Source organism: Miscanthus floridulus, chromosome 4 (assembly GCF_019320115.1).
Source record: "Miscanthus floridulus cultivar M001 chromosome 4, ASM1932011v1, whole genome shotgun sequence".
Classification (NCBI taxonomy): Eukaryota; Viridiplantae; Streptophyta; class Magnoliopsida; order Poales; family Poaceae; genus Miscanthus; species Miscanthus floridulus.
In genome coordinates, this window is record NC_089583.1 from 38000835 (window position 1) to 38021624 (window position 20790).

A 20790-nucleotide genomic window follows, 5' to 3' on the forward strand; every position below is an offset into this window, starting at 1 on the left:
TGGCATCTGGTGTTCCAGATTGTGCGGCGCGGTACGGACCCGCGAAATGTGTACCTGAGTTGTACCAAAGGTTACCTAAGGTGACCGTTGATCTGGTCTGCCTGGGTTTGTGTTAGGAATAAATTCCCAGCTGGTTGAAATCGATTCGAATCGCCGTCTCTCCCGGATAGTGAGAAACTTGGCTAGTCCCAACATCGTAGTAATTGTATTATGGAAGATGATGGTTTGGATAAATATGGAATTACTACACCTGCTATGGTTACTATTGTATGCTCTTAAAAGGATATACCACATGTTTGGCACAGGATAGTTGCTAATCTAGAGATGGATAGTTCTAATTAACTTAATGACAGAATTATAATTGTATAATTGAGTTAATCGCTTTTTTATGCAAAATGTTGTCAAGCTACCTCCACTTATAAAGCCTTGCATACTCCTTGGAGTCAATTTTATTTCTGGTTTATGACGGGTAAGTCTAGCTGAGTATATTCGAGTACTCAGGGTTTATCCCACCATGTTACAGGTAAGGTTTGACCTGCTGAGGATGGTGGCTAACCACCGGTGGGCTCGGTGACTCTATATTCACTTCTCATCTATATGCTTTTATCTGAGGATGTCACTTATGCTAGCAATGTATTTGGAACTCATATTAATGAAATCCTTCGAAAGCAATGTTGTTTTCACTAATCGATTTTGAAATTCAAACTTGTTTTATTATTTATGAACCTATTTGTAATATTCTTTCCGCTGCAACTCTGCGTATGTAATGTGTATTTGCTTAATCATGCGATCTTGGTTGTGATGTTGATTTACCGAGGTCCTGCGTGACACTCGGCGGACTACCGAGTTTATATAAGTGAGAGTATGCGTGTGTCAACGTGTTAAGCGGGGACAGCCATACTTGATCTTGTATAAATTGAACGGTTCTGTCACATCAACATTCTGAACTTGTGGCATCATCATAAGCTAACATATCCAGTTCTTTCTACCCTTACTAAAGATGTTTTCAGTGTGTCTGTTTCTACCATTTTATCAGAAGCTACTTTCAGTACCACTGGCAGGATCATTGAAGAAAGGCGGCGGAGGCTAAACCCTGAGACTATGGAGGCACTCACATGCATTAAGGACTGAGAAGCTGCTGAGTCAAGGCTACAACATATGGTGGAGGATAAGGAGCTCGAGGAGGCCTTTGAAAACCTTTATCTTGATTAGTCATTTATTTATGTAATGGTCTGTAATTTTAATTAGACTTGGATGCTTTGGACCTGTGGATTAGATGTAATGAACAATTGAATTACACTAAGGGGCTAGCTGCACTCTTTTTCTCTGTCCAGGGTTTCTCACAAGGGTGAGTTTTACCTGGATAGGTTTTTAAAGAGGCAGCCATTGCACAACCCTTCCTTTTGATATTTTATTGCCTGGTGTTCTCTTCTTGATTTTGATTTCTTCATATTTGAGCTGTTCTCTGTTTTCTAAAATTTTGATGTGGTTTTGTGGGTTAGTGCCAAGGCACGGCACTAACATGCTGGACTGTCATGCCCAGTGGCATGGCACGGTACGGTCTGGAGTGCTTAGTGCCATGCCTAGGCCAGGGGCTAAGCACGGCGGCACTACACGGCACGGCACAGTAAGGCTACCGTGCCGTGCCCAGCCGTGCTCGTGCCCGTGCGGCCCGTTTGGAAATCTTTTAGAACCCTCTTCCCCCGCGATGGCCGCAGGGAGCGGCGGCGGCTCGCGGCGCGCGCGTCCGAACGTGCTAGTGACGGGGACGCCGGGGACGGGGAAAACGACGACGTGCTCCCTCCTCGCCGACGCAGCAGGCCTCCGCCACGTCAACATCGGCGACCTCGTGCGCGAGAAGAGCCTCCACGACGGCTGGGACGACGACCTCGAGTGCCATGTCATCAACGAGGACCTGGTAAGTCTCGCACGACTGCGCTCCACTCCGCTCCTTTCTTCGGATATTCCTGTGTTCGTCGTATCGTGTTAATCTGGACCGTAATTTCAGCATTTGCCCTGGAGATTAAATAAAAGAGCTGAAATATCCGGATTCTTATGCGTGGAACCTGAAATTCTGAGTTTATTTTGGGGTTGAAGTGCCCCCATGTTTAGTTTTTTAAGATTTAGTAGATTTCTTTTTTTGTGGTATGTAATGTCATCTGCCGCACTGCAGGTCAGGGTTAGCTCAATTTCTTTCGCTAGATGCCGTTAAGGAAACAGGTCCTCGTGGATGGTCAGTTGACCATTATAGAACCGGTAGAAGACGTCAATCCGCAACAAACAGATTTCCATGTTGAATTGATTGACGCCTATACCATGGACCAATAGGTCCCACCTTCGCACCTCATGTCCCATAGGTTGACCTGGGCCATCTCCTACAACATTGAACAAGGGTCTACGTTTGTCTAAGTCTTCTTTAATGACAATGAGTTTACACATGCTCTAAGTCACCAGTCAGGCATGGATACAATGATTAGATGTTGTTTGTTATATTTTTGGTCTCATCTTAACTGATAAGTGAGCTGTTTAATTCTAATTAAACAGAATAAAGAAAGTAGCCAATCCCTCATTATTGTTCAGTTAACTCGATTGAATTAGAGGTCTGTCAATCAAAGTGCCCATCTCTACCCCTAAAGCCTCTTCTGCAATTTTCCAGCAAACACATACATTCAGGCACAACGAATTGCAAGCTGCACACATTCCATCAGGAACAATACTGAGAGGCACAACTCCGCTTTTCAATTTGTTAAATTGATATGGCATTGCATTAGTGGCATGGTGTGGACATTTCCGTTTGCAATTGTTCTTGTGTATTTATTATTATTCTGCTATCTGTGGGTTTATTTCATGCAAATGGAGGATTTGGCATCCATTTCATGATGCCAATTGCTTGCTCTTTCAGCAGTGTCAACCGTCAATGATAGACTGTCGCAGAATTGGAATTGTGCCTTTTAAGCCTTCTACAACAATTTAATCATATTATGCTTCTTGCATCCTACCAATAGTGTTAAACTTGTATTTCTTACTCTGATTTTCCTATTACGCTGGCCTAAACCTCCATATCTCTTCACAAAGTGCTTTGGTTGATTTCTGAGAATGAGAATACAATTCATCCTATAGGATGCTTGCATTTGTATAATTATGTGATAGCAAGACCAATGGGTATATTGAGGAAACAGGAAAGTATCATGTCGCAGAAAAGCTTGAGATAAGATTTCAATAGTCTTAAACCCATATTTCTTACTCTGATATTTTTCTACTATAAGGTGCCCTAAACCTCAATATCTCTTCACAAAGTGCTTCCGTTGATTTCTGATAATACAATCCATCCTATAGCATGCTTGGCATTTGTTTAATTATATGTGATAAGGGAACGGGAAAGGATCATGCTACAGAAAAAGTGAAATAAGATTCTAGTATCTATAAATTTGACTTCTACTTTTTAAGCTGAGCCCCAAGAAGGGCTGATTTGAGCATGATCAATTTAGAGGATATGCTCGCCCTCTTCCTTCCCGTCCTTAGTTTAGGACAGTGGAAAGTATTTTTCCTTTTATTTTAGGAATTTTGGGAACATTTCAACAAAGGAGATCTTTCACAGGTCAAACGAGACCTAAGATTTAATCTAAAAGAAATTATTAGATTGAATCTATTTGCATTAAAAAACCGATCAAAAAAGGACGAGCGAAGTAAGTGATCGAAAAACTTTCTTCTTTGTTCGTCCTATCTATAAGAGGAGAGCATATGAAAAATGTAACCCATTCTTTCGTTTTTTTAGCTCACTGGCCATTCGCTGGGATGTGTATTAAACTTTTCTACTGGATGGTGCTCTTCTACTCGATTAAACTTTTCTTCCTTGAAACTAGCATGAGTCTGCTTTATTGACCTACACCCTAGCTCTACAACAATGTTCACCTGGAATGGTCAGAACTGTTTACTGCTGCAGTGCTGCGGCTTCAGCACCCCTCAGTGGACACTGTAGAAACTAAGCAGCCACAGCTGCAGCCGCCTCTGCAGAAGTGCAGCCGATCAGGGTCATAAGTTCTTTGGATAATTCTGTCTGTATGTAGTTGCAATCTGAACCCAGTCTTGTTACTGTCTATTGTATAGGATTGACAAATGAACTTACAGCAAATGATCCTCTTTGTCGAGGATGATTGCTGTAGACCTGGGATGTCTGTCCATTGCTCAACTGATGCTGGTATTCAAGAAGACAAACAACTAGTGCAACATCCACACAGAATCACTCCATTCTCGTTGTGGATGGTGCTCTTTTACTGGATTAAACTTTTCTTCTTGAAACTAGCATGGGTCTGCTTTGTGGACCTACATCGTAGCTCTACAACAATGATCACCTGGAACAGAGTTATCTATATAAGTTCTTTGGATAATTCTGTCTGTATGTAGTTGCATTCTGAACCCAGTCTTTGTTACTCTGTATTGTATAGGATTGACTAATGAACTTGCAGTAGATGATCCTGTTTGTTGATGATGATTGCTGTAGACCTGGGATGTCTGTCTGTGGCTCAACTGATGCTGCTATTCAAGAAGAAGATGTGGTCCACTAGTGCAGCATCCACACGGAATCACTCCATTCTCATTGTGGATGGTGCTCTTCTACTGGACTAAATTTTTCTTCCTTGAGACTAGCATGGGTATGCTTTGTAGACCTACATCCTAGCCCTACTACAATGATCACCTGGAACTGGAGCTATCTGTGGCAAGTTCTTTGGGTAATCCCATCTGTAGGTAGTTAAAATCCAAATCCAGTCATGTTGACAATTAGTATGATTCAGGTACCTGTTAAAAATTCTAATAATGCCATTCTCATTTTATCAAACTAACATTTCAAAATTCTTACTAGTTCTAGTACAAGTTTGAATAGTGGAAATGCCATATGTATTGGATTAAGTAATGACTTTGCAACAAAGTTCTCTGTTCTTCAATGATCATGGTTTTAGATGTCTGTCCACAGCTTGTTTCATGGGATGTTGAGGAAGAAAACACAATCAATAAGTGCAGCATTCCACAAAACTTGTCGGCTTGAGATTTTGCTTTGTGGCCCTACATCCTAGCTATCCAGTGAGATTTGAGAAATCAGTTGTAACTTAGTTGGATGATTAACAATTCCTTTCTCTGTCTAACTGTAGTCATAGCCAGTAATCATTAGTTCTGACCATTCACCATGCTGTCGCTGTGAATAGCTAAAATAATTCTAACGCACTCTTAGTAGGACACACTGCGATTTTCGAACCTTTTTCCTATAAGAGAATGGTTTCTATTACTTTGAGAAATGAATTCTATATCAAACTATAGCTATTGCATTAAAGAAGAAAAGAAACTAATAGAAGTCGAAGACGCGGAATGGTAGTAAATAGAGAAAATAATTCTTCTGATTTTCTTGTTCCTGAAAATATTCGATCCGTCTCCTAGACGCGTAGAGAATTGAGACTTTTAATGTCTTTCAATTCTCGTACTCGTAATTGGAAAGTTATGGAAGGAGATCCATCATTTTGCAATGCAAACAACATAAAAAACTCTGGACAATTTTGAAATCAGACCAAGCGTCTTAATACATATGCAAGGGTTCATTTTAAAAATAAAAATAAGAAATGTGTTGGGATGGTGGAAGTTACTGTTGATAATTATTTATGTGATTAACAATGAAATTCACCACAAATCATCTAATCTTTGATGATGGTGGTTGTTGACCTGGGATGTCTATCCATGCCAGTGTTGGGAATAAGATAATCTTTGATGATGGTGGTTTCGTGGTTTTTGACCTGGGATGTCTGTCCATGGATCAACTAATGCCAGTGTTGGGAATAAGATATTTTCTCAAGTGCTGTTCTCTTGTGGTAGTTTTCTTCCTTAAGACTAGCACAATAGCACCAGTTTTTGCTTTGTGCATCTACATCCTATATCTAGAACAGCCATCATGACAGACTAGAGTGATTTGTGTGTGTTCTCTTCATAATATAATTATTTATTTAATTAGCTGGAGAGTCTTTGTGATGTACATTCTACGGTAGATGTAGATTGTTTTCAGTGCTACAAAAGAAGCAGCTTGTATAATGATTTTCGATAGATCTTGTTGGGAAAGATAAAAAACGGTTGGAAAGTGGTTGTTATGGGGTTTTCCTGGTTTTTTTAATCAAAATAAGTATAATAAAAAAGGTTGAAAATGGTTGTGCTGAAATCACAAAATGAAAATTTTCATGTTTTGATAAAATGGAAATGGCATCATAATATGGATTTTCCTTAAAAATCTTTCACCTGTAGCTGGGATGTTTTAGCTACCCCATGCCCTTCTTTGGTAAAGCAAATGCCATAGATATTTGTGCTGTTTGGCTTTGATTAACGCTGTTTCCTCATTATCTTGACTTCCTAGATCCAGTTACTTTGAACAAGCAAAGGTTCTTGGTGCCTATACAACTGCCTTGTTTACATTTGGGATTCTGCTGTGGATAGAAATGTGCTGAATGGTTGCTATAATTTTTTGTTGCAGGTCTGCGACGAGCTTGAGGACATGATGGAAGAAGGTGGTATACTAGTAGATCACCACGGATGTGATTTCTTTCCAGAACGTTGGTTTGACCTCGTAGTTGTGCTCCAGACTGACAACTCAATTCTGCATGATCGCCTGACCGGCAGGTAATCCAAGTTGAATTCGACTTAAAGTGCCTTTTAGACACCTCATCCTGTATTCTTATATTTGTGATGACTAAACTTGTTCAGAGGTTATACGGGTTCCAAGCTCACGAACAACATAGAGTGCGAAATCTTCCAAGTGCTCCTCGAGGAGGCGAGGGAGTGCTACAGAGAGGACATCGTGATGCCATTGCGAAGTGACAACGTGGAGGATATTAGTAGGAACGTGGGTGCATTGACAGACTGGATAAACAATTGGAGACCTAGTTGACCTATTAAACTGTAGGATGCCGCCGTCTAGGGGCATTGAGGCACCTGTTTCAGGCTATATGGTTTCGCTCGTTATTCACTATATGTTTCAAGTGTTGGTTGAATACAATTATGTGATGATGCTCCTCATTTCTTTGACAGTTTGGCAAAGGCCTCTACTTTGCAGATTTAGTAAGCAAGAGCGCACAATACTGTAATGTGGATAGGAATAATCCTGTAGGTTTGATGCTTCTTTCTGAGGTTGCTTTAGGAGACATGAATGAACTAAAGAAAGCCACGGTAAGCTTCAAATATCTTGGTGAAAGCAAAACTAATTTCTCATATTGGCTTTTATCCTTGCATTTTATCTATCATGCCATGTTTTTTTTTTTTGGTTCTTACAGGATCCTGTTAAAATGAATTTACCATAGATATCTCAATACTCTAATGCCCTAAATCTGTTCACATATTGCTCTGTTGCACCAGTGATAAACAGTTATAACAAAAAGATTTAGAAGGGGCACTTTGGTCTACCCTGCAATCTTAGTCACACCTTGCAGTCTTCTGACAGGCAACACTTAACCATTACTCTGCACCTTTAGTTTAGGGTTGTTTTATCCAATGGGGCTAGTAAGCAAACCATTGATGCTACACTCTATATGACGTCGTGAGAAGCCTTTAGTTTAGGGTTGTTTTATCCTATGGGGCTAGTAAGCACACCATTAATGCTATTATCTTCGTACACTTGATATGATGTTGAGAGAAGATTTAACGTGGTTCACTCATAATTCAAGTGTCACCATTTTTTGAAAAGACGACATGTTCAACAGATAAGTGTCGTAGAAATGCGTATGTTGCGTTGGATTTGCGGTTATACAAGAAGGGATCGAGTTCGGAACGATGATATACGTGATAGATTAGGGGTAGCACCAATTGAAGAAAAGCTTGCCCAACACCGGTTGAGATGGTTTGGACATGTCCAACGGAGACCTCTAGAAGCACCGGTGCGTAGTGGAATTCTAAGCCAGGATAGTAACGGGAAGAGAGGCAGAGGAAGACCGAAGTTGACTTGGGTAGAGGCAATAAAAGGAGACTTGAAAGGATGGAATATACCCAAAGACTTAGCCTTAGATATGAGTGCTTGGAAGATAGCTATCCACGTGCCTGAACCTTGATTGCTTCTGTTGGGTTTCAACTCTGATTGCTTCTGCTGGGTTTCAACTCTAGCCTACCTCAACTTGTTTGGGACTTAAAAGGCTTTGTTGTTGTTGTTGTTGTTTATGATCTCATGACAGTTTGCAATTGATGCTTGTTGCTGCAGTACATGGACAAACCTCCTAGGGGGAAGCATTCGACCAAAGGCTTAGGCAAAACTGTGCCACTGGAGTCAGAGTTTGTGAAGTGGAGGGATGATGTCGTCGTTCCCTGTGGCAAGCCAGTGCCATCAGCAATTAGGAACTCTGAACTCATGTACAATGAGTACATCGTCTACAACACACCCCAGGTCCAGAAATGTTCTTTACCCCATGCCTTTGCTCTTTCAGTTTTGCGGTTCATAGGAGATGGGCACTGACCTTTTGTGAAACTCTGTGTGTCATCAGGTGAAGATGCAGTTCTTGCTGAAGGTGCGTTTCCATCACAAGAGGTGACTGGGAGACTAGGCAAGTAGAGTTGGAAACTAGAGGTAGAGTTAGTTGATGCGACTCTTTTGGTATTATTAGTCAGTCTGGCCTGTATATTCGGTCCACGGTCCTGTTAGCCTGTAGTTTAGACTGACTCCAACGACGGTACCGATACCCAAAAATAAGTCTTGCATAGTGCGTTTGCCTATTGAATACCCGCTCCAACAGCTGACCCATCCGCGCGACGCATTTTGGCTACCGGGCCAAAGCAAACGCAAAAAAGCGTCCTCCTCTCTCCTCGACCCATATCTCTGCGGCGCGACGGCGTGAAGGAGGCAAGGCGGCAGCGGGAGTCCGGCGCGACCGCGCAGGGGAGGGAGCTCTTCATGTGCGGCCTCCGGTTCTTCTCCACGTCCTTCCTCTCCAGCTTGCATCCCCTGCCGCCGCCGCCGCTGCTGTGCGTGTTTGCCTCCCCCGCGGCGCACGCGGCCGAACTGCCCCCGCTGCTCTGCCTCCGGCTCTTCATCTCAATCGACCACTCTGCTCTGGTCCCGCTTCGATTTCGATTCCATCGGTTTTGCACTTCCGCTGCTTCGCTCTCCTGCCCCTGGCCCCGGTGCCGTTGCATGCATGCCCTGCGACTGCGAGCCATTTGCCGGAAGAGGAGTGCGCCGCGCCGCGTTCAATAGTTCAGTCAAAACCCGAGAGGGGGCCCTGCCAAGTGCAGCGCCGGGAGCCCCCCCTGCACCGGGCAGGCAATCCATTTCCATCAAGAAAACGCGGTGCAGAACTGCAGACGTGCGTTTTTTCTTTTTCCTATTTTCGGAGCCTTTTTGGGGGATTTTTTGTTCTTCGTATTTGAGTCCGAATCTCGTGGAATTGGTTGAGGGGAAATGTTGCTAGGACCTTAGGGAGCATCTTTGATATGATCCCCCTCCAAATCCCTCACGAATTCGGCTTGAATTTTTAATTTCGTTTTTGGGGACTTTTTCGTGTTCTTGGCCATGATTTGTTTTTCCCAGAGATTGAGGTTGGTTTGAGCCATGATCTTGTAGGAGTAGCTCGACAACTTCCTTGTGATGGCCTGTGCAAAGTTTGGGAACGAATCATTGTGATTTGACCGATTTTTGGTTGATTTTGTGTCCGCCGTTCTCTGTCTCTGTCTTCGGTTCGTGCGTTTTTTCTGTTATTTCTTTGCAGCATCGTTGTTCTTCAGTGGAGGGGCTCGTCCGCGCGAAGGGGCCGCGCGCCTCGCCGGATCTCACGCCGGAGCTCGCAACTCGGTGGCTGGCCGCGAGGAAGACGAAGACGGAGGAGCAAGCGGCACCGGACGGACGGAGGAAACGGCGAGTCTTGTTTTGGGTTCGTTGTCGGAGAACGAGGGATTTGGGTCCGTGACTTTTTTTTACTGTACGTGTCTCAAATCCGAAATAGGTCTCATGTTTGCGCTCTCATCACTGGAGACAGTCTAATCCGAAATAGGTAGGTTATTATGGGGTGCTCGCGCTTGATCCATTTTGGGTAGTGTTGCTTGGGCATCAGTGCGAGTAGCACAAATCATCCACTTTTACGAGATGACGTGCTACTGCATGAATCTACTATGAGTAATATGTTAGCTGGACCTCTTGGTCGCCTGCTATTTTATCTTCACTTGTGATGACTGCTTTCGATGGGACTTACGGAGTATTGTTGTGGAAGGTTATTCAGCCTGTTCGGGAGGCCGTATCGTATCGTGGATTATTTACTGCTGACTGGTTTAGTGTGAGAGAAAAATACTGTTTCCGGCTGAAAATTTACGATCGTTTACGAGCAAGTGAACAGGCTGATTGATCGTCAGAACTTAATTACTGCATTCCCGAGCTGGACTACTGCATTCCAAGCTGGACGTTACAAGCTTGTGTTCATGGGCATTGAATTGTTACGGTTAAGTTGTGCAAAATCAATGCAATGCCGATCCCTCTTCAGTTTGGAACTGAGGAACTGCTGTGAAGCAAAAGTTCCGCTGGATCTTCAAGCATGTTTCAAAAATGAGTAAATTGCATGCCTACATGGAAGCAAAACCCTAAAAGGGAAAATCCAGTGAGCTTCTGAAGTCTTGCACGCGTGCCGGCGGTCTTGCGCGTGGACAGTGGAAACTCAAAGGGCAATGGATGCAAAGTATTTATGAAGATGCAGAGTACATGTGCCGTGACTCCCGTTCGGAAGAGGCCCATCCATCCATCCATTCATGGATCCATCCTCACCCACTTATCACGGACCCAGCCTGCGTCGCATGCCCTCTTTGCACTGCACGCCCCTGCTCGTGGGATGACTTCGCTCGCCCATGCCGCTCTCGCTCGGACGGACTCCGCCTGTGCCGCCCTTGCCCGTGTCGCCCGCCATTGCGGGACAAACTTAGCGTGCCAGCATCGCCCTCGCTCGCGGGATGGACTCTGCCTGCATCGCCCACCCACTGTCTGGACTCGTGCCTCTCATCGCGCCCGTGCTCCATCCACCTGTCGCGCCCACTGCCAAGGCCCGTGCCGCCACCGAGCTCCGCACCAGTGACCTTTGAGCACTTCGTGGTATCGAGCTTCGCGCCAGCGTCGAGCTCCACAAGGATGAGCTCCGTTTGTCTAAGCACCAAGGTGATATTACGCTGAAAGCACGTGTTGCAAGCGTATGCTTCGAGTGTTTCAATTGTTTTAGAGGTATACAAGAGTTCGTATGGATGTTGCAAAAGTAGATCAGGATGTTACATATGTTGCAATGGTTATACAATTATGTTGCAAACGTCTATCCCCAATGTTTCATCTATTTTTTCAGACGCATTGTGCAAGTGTGTTTATCCGGAAGTTGCATATGTTTCAACGCATATGTTGCAAATATTTTATCTGGATGTTGCGTACGTATTGCAAAGGTTTTCAACTGTTTCATGTGTGTTTTTGCAAGTATTTTAGATGCATATTTCAAATGTTTTATTTGTCTTCATATGTATATTGCAAATGCTTCATCTGGATGTTTTAAAAGTAGATTGGGTGCGATGGCATTGGCGGCCGATGGACAACGGCCTGTTGCAGGGCTTCAGCTCCTACCTCGCGCCTCGTCCTCTTCCTCCCCTCCATTTCCATCCCTCCATCTCCCGCGGCAGTTCAAGCTTGGCGGGAAACCCTACCCACTGAGCACGCAAACGCCCACGGAGGTGGTGGCCCCGTAATAGGCTGAGGTCCCGCTGTCCGCTCGCTACACGCGAAAAACAAGCAGCCGTGGGTGTCTGGATGAGGACGTCTGTCCAGACGTCTAGGGTAACGCTCATTTATGAAGTATTGGAGAAATTCTATGGTCTTACAAAATATTCCATTCAAAATTATAAGTCATTCTAACTTTTTTAGAAACTCAAAAGCATCTTAAGTTAGACCAAAATTATAAAAAGAATTATAAAGATTTATAACATCAAATAGATATACTATGAAATATAATTAATGAAGAATCTAATAATAGTTGGCATCATAAATGTTATTATTTACATTATATAAATTTAGTTCAACATGAGATGTTTTAACTCTCTAGAAAGTTAGAATGACTTATTATTGAGCATAGAGAGAGTACTTAAGGTTTTCAAAGGCTACTAGGTTTTTAAATACAACAAATTTTGTAGCACTAAAACAATGTTTTTTTTTTTTACTTTTTTCTAGTTCTGTAACAGTTTTCCAAAACTGCGTCATCCAAACAGGTAGACTGTTCGGCTGGCCTGAAAACTAAGCCAAAATACTGTTTCGACTAGATTATTGTGAGAAAAATACTGTTATGACTGGATGACACTGTTCCCACGTGAGTGGGCTGGCCAGCACCAGCCCAGCCCGCCAGCCAGCCGAACAGGCGGAGGGTCCCTAGCCACCTGAGACGCTAACATGCAGCTACGAAGAGAGTCTAGGAGTGGTCAAGCAGTCAACGCAAGGGACTCGGACTCTCTGGCCTGGTAACCAGAATGGCTAGTGTTGAAGCAGGGGGTAACTAGAATGGCTAGTGTTGAAGCAGGGGAACAGAATTTCCATGGCATTGAAGTTTGTGGTTACAAAACTGTTACAGCGCTTTGTTGCAACAACAAAGTGGCCGAGCAAAACTACCTGGCCTATGTTGCTACTACCTCCACAGCTAACTGGTGTCAGCTAGGTTTTTGGAATTTGCCATGCACCCATACCCGCTGCATCGTCTTCCCGTTCTTTCGGTTCACGGACTTGACACAGCAATATTCCAGCTCCAACTGCAAAGTGCAGAGCAGTGAGCAAATGTAAATCAGCGTTTACTAATGATGTACAAATTAGACACGCAAGGGAACTCCAGGAAATAAACAATTATAGTAATGAGTACTCTATAATAATTGACAAGATATGAAAGGATATAATTATAGCATCCTGTTGATGAATTCGTTAGAAGTGCTGAACCATTGAAGACCACTACCAACAACAGAATATATAATGTACTGTTACTGCTTATTATAACTCATAATTAATGCATGTAAAACTACAGTGCATTAGATCCATAAAAAGTTAAGAACAAATCTCCTCTTAATAAGCATGGGAAACAGTTGATTTAGGTGCTATATATTAACTAACATAGCTCTGGCACTCTTGCATCACGGGGAACATAGATGGGTTCGATGCAAGTGGTGGAAATTCAAAGAGCACAATCAGATACTGAAAACATTCCAAGCAATTGAGAGTTACCTCTACTAGCCCAGCAGCATGAAAGAGTTTTCTCACAGTATCCAATGAGAAGAAGTATGAAAAGGTACCATCTGATCGCATATATTCCCGAAACCCTACTCTTTGATGAGGTAAAAACCGTAGCATTGTCATGTCATAAAGACCTGATATAAAAAAAAGCTATCAGAAAGCAGTTGGTTGTACGCAGTGTGAAATTATACCATTGTATGTGAGCCAGTACCGTAATCCCTAAACAGAAGAAGGCCGCCTGGTTTCAGAACAGAAACACATTGTTCTATAGTAGTTGGCATTATGTCATAGGGTATGGCTGACAGTGTGAATATCTGCCAATAATAAAAATAAAAACACTAACATCTATTAACTGGTAAAAGATGAGTACCTATACTGAGAATGTGGAAATGCTGCCCTTCAAAGCACATTCAGAACTATAACATGTGCAAATCAAGCTTAAAAATTCATATACATGTACACCTGATCATTTTTTTATATGCAAACAAATGATATGAGTATGACCAACCAACTAGCACCAGATAAAATTAATCTACCATGGTAATAAAATCCATGCCACCAGCACAACATTGGTTCTCTCTAAGGAAGACTGGGTGCTCTTTTCTAATTCCATGGTGACTTGGATCTGAAAGCAAAAATGTAATGAGTTCAGAACTTGGAATGTGAAAATAAAACTCAAATGAAGGAATATTTGAAACAAAATGAATGACCAAGTAAAAATGCAGCAGTCTTCCCCAGCGAACTTTGACAGGCTTTGCAGAATAACCAATCTGGGAAAGTTTCTTTAGAAACATCCATTAAAAAGGGGTGGAACCTATCCTTGATATCATTCCCTTTTGTATTGGATATAATTTCATTGGCCTTCTCAAGAATGTCTTTACTACAGTCACAAGCAAAGACAGTGATCCTTTCACTAGACCTGAAGAAACCATACATTATGACTGTGTCACCATTAGGAAGATTCTAGTAATATATAATTTCTATAAAAAGTTTATTATAATGACATATAGTATCACATATTCAGGACAAAAACAGGAGAGGAAAAATACTACATCTTCAGGATCATAGAAGTCAGATCGAACCCCAGTAATACTGCAACACACCACACTAGGGAGGAAAATTTGAAGTATTGAAAGTCTACATCAATATGCAAAACTTGAAACTACGTTCGCAATTAGAAAACAACTGTTCATTGTCTTATATGAATTAGGCGACTGAACAAAATAGTAGTGAGGACATTACCGTAGAATGGAAACAGCAGTGCTTCCATTCCCACACCCCACTTCTAAAACCTTGGCATGATCTTCGCTGCTACACAGTTCAGGAAATTCCTTAAGCAAATACCTCCTTTCCTGTAAAGTAATATCAGATGTGATCTTCAACCTATGATGCACAGTTTTTCATTCTTAGTTTTACTTTGTATACATTTTAGCTTAGACGCCGTTTGGATCCTTGGAATTGAATTCATTTTAATAATCATAACCTAGACATAGATTAATTAAGCTAACATGAATGTATATGGATTATATTTGTATATTATTGTTGGCCATACGAGAGAGATACTTATGTGTTGCATTTCTACCGTAGGGGAGCAAGTTGAAGAGCGTGTTATAAGTTACAAAGTAGAAACATAACATGGTAATTTATAAAATCAATTTCCATCTCCCACCCTATGAATTTGAGATATGCTTATATAGTTATATGTGAACTTTGAAAAGTTGTGGAATGTCAAATTCCAAGCCAAATAGCCTAGACTATTAAGTAGATTCCAATTCCTCCAAAATGAAAGGATCCAAACAGCCCCTTAGTATAATCAGTCAGAAATGCCATTTCTGAATCTAATTTACTGATGAACAAAGGTGGAACAAAAGTCAAAGATGACATTGGAAAATAAAAATCATGGCATCATCAGAGACACATGGATAACTGAATAATCATAAGGTCAGTCTGGTATACTTGCAACACTATTTCTGAGGCTGCCGACCTATAGTGTGCAAACAGTGGTATTCTATTCACACTATAGCACGGTATTGTTAATAGGCCAACAAACAGCCTGTTCGCTTGTTGGTTTCAGCCAGCCCAAACCAGCCAACCAACAGTGTTTTCCTCTCACAACAAACCAGCACCAGCCAGCCCAAACCAGCCCAGAAACCAACCAGCGAACAGGCCGAAAGGCACTATATCCCAATTTCCTATGGTGACATGGCAATAATGCCGCAAATTCTGGGAGCTGCACAGAAAATCGGATCTTGCAATCTGACTAAGACCCAATTCAATGTGGTTACAAGCACAGAATTTGATTTGAGAATTTTTGTGAGAATGGTACAGAAGAACATAAAAAATCTACCATCCAGCAGAGGTTAAGTTCCATCGGCAGAGCACATCGCAGCCTTACCTTATCCTTGCAACCATCTCCCATCCAAACATTTTGGTAGTTTTAGTTAGTTCATCACGTGTCAAACTCCAAGGTCCAACTCTTATTCTTGCACAAACCAGACTAAATGGAACATTTTGCTTACGTTTCTACTAGTCCTGATCGAATAAGCAGGAATGTGGGAACAAAAGGGAACTTGCGCAGGGGGCTGAGATGCAACCTTGAAGAACTTCCCGGACGCGTGGCGACGGTGGAAGCTTCTCCAGGCCTCCTCCGACGAGGACTTCGGCGGCGAGGTGGTACTCGCGGCGGGCTCGAGAAAAGGGGAGAGGTGGTAGGAGAAGGTAGGTCCGGATTCCACCTCCTCCTTGAGGTCCTCCCACTCGAAGTCGTGCGAATGGTACTCCGCCTCCGCTTCGTCCTTGCCGGCGTTCTCCACTTCGCCTCCTGCTTCTTCCACTTCCATGGCGGGAGCGCGCCTTGCTTTGTTGTGGAATTAGCAAGATCTGGGGACCTCGCCCAGCGAGCTCAAATCGCCAGAAGGTGGTGCGCCGCCACTGCCGGTAGGAGAGGAGCGAGCAGTGCACAGAACCTCCCGCAGAGTAATGCTAAAATAAGAAAGAGAGAGGGGCAAATGAAAAAAAGGGGAAATTACCATTGTGAAATCATTAATTACTTCTATCTCATACATAATAAAGTAATGTTCGAGGTATAGGGCATCCGTCCGCTTAGACGGTGGCGAGGGTGGGCTGCGAGGTAGCTCAATGACGCCTTTTTATTTCCTCGTCCATTTGTCTCCAACCGTTCTAAGAAAGAAAAAACTCACCTTATCACAGCACCACGACTACGCTCTGCCGTACCGCCCCGGTGACGGCACTCTCCACCACGCTTCCCTCTCCACCACGCCTCCGCTCCGTTGGCCGGCATCTTCTCCGCGCCAGAGCACGGTAGCCCATCTTCCTCCCTCTCCACCGTGCTTCCTGCCCGTTGCGGCCTCCTCCTAGCGTGGGGGCCTGTCGCAGCCTTATCCACGGGAACTGTCGTGGCCTTCTCCACTGGAGCAGCGAGCTCCGCGCCACCGATGAGCTCTACACTGGTGAACTCTACGCGCCGACGATACTCTATTCCCGAGAGCAAGGAGATGTTGTGCTGAAAGTGCATATTGCAAACGTATATTTCAAGTGTTTAAGATGTTCCAAATGTATGTTGCAAGTATTTTATATGGATGTTGCAAAAGTAGATCAGGATGTTGCATATGCTGCAAGTGTTTCAGAGGCAAGTTGCAAGCGTTTGTTCAAAGTGTTTCATCTGTTTCAGACGAATGTTGCAAGCGTTTTCGATATGCATGTAGCATATGTTTCACACATATGTTGCAAGAGTATGTTCCAAATGTTTTATCTGTTTTATTTTTATGTTGCAGGAAGTGTTTTTATGTTGCAAATGTTTTATCTGAATATGTTGCAAGTATATGTTTCAAATATTTTATCTGCTTCAGTCTTATGTTGCATTCAAGTGTTCATGTTGCAAGTGTTTCGTGTTTTAGAGGTATATTCAAAGAGTCATGGGCATGGCTCGGGCGCTGTGGAGAGGGGCGCGGTGAGTCGGGGGCCGACAGATCAGGCGCACGACATGCCTGGGTCCTGCAGACAGGGAGTGCTCGTCCTTATCCAGGCTCTTGGGTCTCGCCTGCGTGAAGAGAGAGGAGGGGTCAGGGGGAAGGAGTGACGGGCGTAGCCGGGGTGCGCGTGCGGGGCAGGATGAGGCGGACCGGGGTGGGGTACACGTGCAGGGCGAGGCGAGGTAGATGGGGGACAGATGTGTGCATGCAACAGCGATACGGCGCAGCGGCAGGTGTAGGCGAGTAGGCTAGGGAAGCAACATGCGCGGGGCGTCCGGACGCGCTCATCTGCTTCGGACGTCCAGGCACTAGTAATCCCTACATAATATTCAAGAGCAAAAATTTCTTGTCTCTCACTCTTTCTTTCATCCACCATATATCTACATCTACATTGAAAAAATTCTTTAATATTGAAGAGTGAAAATTTCTTTCTTCTTGGCACTCTTTAGTGATTTTTTCCTTTCCGCTACTCTCTTCTCCATCTCTATCTATCCATCTCTCACTCCTCTTCATTCCTTGGTCCTATAGCTCATTATCACCATTCCACTCACTCCTCCATCTCCACCCTTCCACTCTCTGAAACATTTTGCACACAAGTCAACGTCATCATCTATCTTAGAACAACAATTATCTTACAGATACCAAAAACAGAGGTTCCACATAACAATTCCTAACTTTCATCTAGAGGTCATCATGCCATCTTAACTCCACTAAACACCATGCCTACCAACATGCCAAGAATAAAAAAACAAAAGCTGAGAAAGTAGTGCATCCATTCTTCATCTTTGCTTCCGCTTTCAACTTCTTCTCCTTGGCTTCCACCTCTGTCTTTCTTTAGTTTCTCCCTTTGCAATAACTGATTCATCTTGTCAATCTATTCAACATGCTATATCACCCATGTTCTAGTCATATCATCACCAACACCCTACATTGTCTCCCTCTTGAACCTCCACATAGCATCATACAGGTCTATCAGCAAATCCTTCGCAAAACGCAGATGGTGCATGTGGGGGATACGACCCCAGGTACCCATGGCACAATACATGGGCCGTACCATCAGGGACGGTCCAGCCCATGACATCAAGACTTGCCACACATGGCACTGGTTGGCATGCACCGCAAGGCATCTAAAAGATATCTTGAAGATATGATTTGCTAAGACTCTTATAGAAGTTGTAATCCAAATAGAATACCTATCATATAACCGACTAGGATACTTTTCTTGTAACCCTATCCCTCTAGAGTATGTAAGGAGGGGCAGGGGTCCCCTAGTCGATAGCTACATGGTCATCCAGATCAATACAAACCAACAGAGCACACGATGTAGGGTTTTACATCATCTTGATGGCCTGAACCTGTATAAATCTTATGTCTTGTGTCTCTGTTACCATCTAGTTCCTGTTCATGCGCACCTCTACCAAACAATCTATCATCATGGGCATATCCCTCAGTGGACTATCGATGATATTTAGGCGATAGTTGGCGCACTAGGTAGGTGTGTGTGTGCTGATCCCCTAGCAAACCAGATGGCGTACCTCAAGATCTATGTCATTCGTGGCAACTCAGCTGATTGTGGCAACTCAGCTGATCGAGGCAACATCACGAAGTGACTCGCAACAGCATGTCATGGTGTGGGGAGTCTAGCGGATATTGATCCACAGCATGGGGCAGCCCGTTAGGTTAGACTTGGCCATGGCACGTTTTGAGCCGGATATTGATCTATGTACATCTGCATGTATGTATGCATGTAGAATTAATCTATGTTTTGATTTCAATTCCAACACAAGCATCGATCTCATCATCATCACAAGTGATCTACTCACCGTCGCCAACCTACTCATCGCCCATTGGCACGCTGCGGCCCTCACTGGCAGCATCGATCTCATCGCCGTCATCTTGCGGCAACCCGGCCTGAAGACCCCTGTCGTCTACTAGTCACTTATGAAAGGTCCTTGTTTGGTTTTGGTAATTCAGTGATAACCTAGGTGGACTAATATGTTTGAATGTGAGATACACAAGTGATTAGTCCATAGGTACACTTGTGTGAGCAACTCATGCCATGACGGTGAAATAGCTTAGATATGTTGCAAAGCTCACACATGTGATGATGGAGCTAATTGCATATGAGACATGACATGGAGTCATATGACTAAGGTGGAGAAGATCAAGACAAGACTTGGCTCGACGAACCAGTTGTAAGTGTGAAGGGCAAGTTGAGTGATGACTTGGCACCGATGGACCAAAGCAATGGTGAAGAGCAAGTGAAGTCAAGATCGATGAACTAATATGATCACGCTGATGATATGAAGTGGATCATTTCATTTGTGATATGGTTGATGCATGTGTTGCATCAACATTGGAGGAGATAGAATGGAATGCGCAAGGCAAAGGTATAACCTATAGGGTATTTCATTTCACCGGTCATAGGTGTGTAGAGAACTTTATGACCAGGTTTAGGATAGATGACCGTACTATTAAGAGGGACAAACTTATTTACATATTAGTCATCTAGTGCCACTCGAGTGATCTAACTTTGCATCGTTGCTAGGATCGAGTGGCATAGTGAATTGAGTGACTAATCTTTTGGAAAACATTTGTGAAAAGCTAACACACATGCACAAGATGGTGAACACATAGTGGTGTTGGCACATTTGCAAATGAGTTGTTGGAGGTGATTTTGATCAAGTTGGAGAGGAAAAGGAGATGAAAAGAGCAAGTTTGGGTTGTACGAGGGTCGGAAAATGCAACTAAACTTGTAGCCAGCGCGTAGCCCAGCCTACAGGGTGGCACCGCCATTTCTGGTGTGCACCGCCACCCCAAGGGCGGTTGTTGGTATTTATTAACGCACACAGATAAATCCGCAAGCTCATAGATACTGCTATAGCTTTCACCCAGAAGTATTCCAAGTATCGTATCCACAGATAAACATATGAGATTAACTACAGTCTAACTTAAATAGGGGTAGCAACAAGGCTAAGGATAAATAGGAGCATAGAGAGGACTATTAAGGTTCTCTAGTTCTGATTTCGGTGAGCTCTGGCTTCTACTGTTGAACTGGGGACATTACTAAGGAAAGACACCAACAAAGGATGTTTTCTGTTGTAATCAGGTCCTACTTGGCCTACAGACAGGAGGTGGACTATAGAAGACTCAACGAGGGTATCACACTTGCGGTCTAAAGCTACACTTGTGATCTACCACCGGTCCGAAATGCAGGGTGCATCCACGATTAACCCAAGTCTAAGCACCACGCTTACACTTACGATTAATACTTTAACCTAGAGCGTTTATAGATTAAAGCACTCAAAAGAGAGTCACGAACCTGATAAACAATATAAACAAAATGCTTACTTGAATCAGAAGTTGATTACCAGAGAAATCTCAGAAGTAAGCTCAAGTAGAACTTGGATCTGCCAAGGTACAAGCCATAGAGAGAGCACCGATAGGCCGGCACATCCTCCAAACTCTTCTCTTACTCTCTATCTCACTATTTTTGTTTACAAGACTAGATTCTATGGAGGATTAATCTTCTCTTGGCTGATCCTGACGAGAAGGATATGAATT

The 20790-nt window shown here is 43.4% G+C and overlaps 3 protein-coding genes across 4 annotated transcripts; 2 read left to right on the forward strand and 1 right to left on the reverse strand.

Annotated features, from left to right (window-relative positions):
- Positions 1-1631: 1631 nt before the first annotated feature.
- Positions 1632-7239, forward strand: LOC136551352 (adenylate kinase isoenzyme 6 homolog). Its single transcript, XM_066542918.1, has 3 exons — positions 1632-1918; positions 6506-6651; positions 6736-7239. Exons 1-3 carry the CDS (start codon positions 1709-1711, stop codon positions 6917-6919), a joined length of 540 nt encoding a protein of 179 aa, XP_066399015.1. The 5' UTR covers positions 1632-1708; the 3' UTR covers positions 6920-7239.
- On the forward strand, positions 6885-10205 carry LOC136551353 (poly [ADP-ribose] polymerase 1-like). Of its 2 annotated transcripts, XR_010782537.1 has the most exons (5): positions 6885-6980; positions 7060-7197; positions 8219-8401; positions 8499-8665; positions 9999-10205. XR_010782537.1 is itself a non-coding variant. In XM_066542919.1 (4 exons), the coding sequence occupies exons 1-4, from the start codon at positions 6936-6938 to the stop codon at positions 8544-8546; spliced, it is 414 nt and encodes a 137-aa protein (XP_066399016.1). In that variant the 5' UTR covers positions 6885-6935; the 3' UTR covers positions 8547-9290. The 2 variants fall into 2 exon arrangements, 1 of the variants encoding a protein (XP_066399016.1); XM_066542919.1 differs by lacking the exon at positions 9999-10205 and having other exon boundaries at positions 8499-9290.
- A 2099-nt stretch (positions 10206-12304) lies between these two features.
- Positions 12305-16233, reverse strand: LOC136551354 (uncharacterized). Its single transcript, XM_066542920.1, has 7 exons — positions 15829-16233; positions 14477-14586; positions 13945-14153; positions 13771-13859; positions 13446-13548; positions 13226-13368; positions 12305-12762 (listed from the first exon to the last, which is right to left on the reverse strand). Exons 1-7 carry the CDS (start codon positions 16072-16074, stop codon positions 12664-12666), a joined length of 999 nt encoding a protein of 332 aa, XP_066399017.1. The 5' UTR covers positions 16075-16233; the 3' UTR covers positions 12305-12663.
- Positions 16234-20790: the final 4557 nt, after the last annotated feature.

Coding starts and splice junctions, on each gene's coding strand:
- LOC136551354 (XM_066542920.1), bottom strand. CDS start 16,074: ATGGAAGTGGAAGAAGCAGGAGGCGAAGTGGAGAACGCCGGCAAGGAC. Junction 14,587..15,828: donor CGTCCGGGAAGTTCTTCAAG/GTTGCATCTCAG, acceptor ATTACTTTACAG/GAAAGGAGGTATTTGCTTAA. Junction 14,154..14,476: donor ACTGCTGTTTCCATTCTACG/GTAATGTCCTCA, acceptor TGGTTTCTTCAG/GTCTAGTGAAAGGATCACTG.
- LOC136551352 (XM_066542918.1), top strand. CDS start 1,709: ATGGCCGCAGGGAGCGGCGGCGGCTCGCGGCGCGCGCGTCCGAACGTG. Junction 1,919..6,505: donor ATGTCATCAACGAGGACCTG/GTAAGTCTCGCA, acceptor TTTTTGTTGCAG/GTCTGCGACGAGCTTGAGGA. Junction 6,652..6,735: donor CATGATCGCCTGACCGGCAG/GTAATCCAAGTT, acceptor AAACTTGTTCAG/AGGTTATACGGGTTCCAAGC.
- LOC136551353 (XM_066542919.1), top strand. CDS start 6,936: ATGCCGCCGTCTAGGGGCATTGAGGCACCTGTTTCAGGCTATATG. Junction 6,981..7,059: donor CACCTGTTTCAGGCTATATG/GTTTCGCTCGTT, acceptor TTTCTTTGACAG/TTTGGCAAAGGCCTCTACTT. Junction 8,402..8,498: donor TCGTCTACAACACACCCCAG/GTCCAGAAATGT, acceptor GTGTGTCATCAG/GTGAAGATGCAGTTCTTGCT.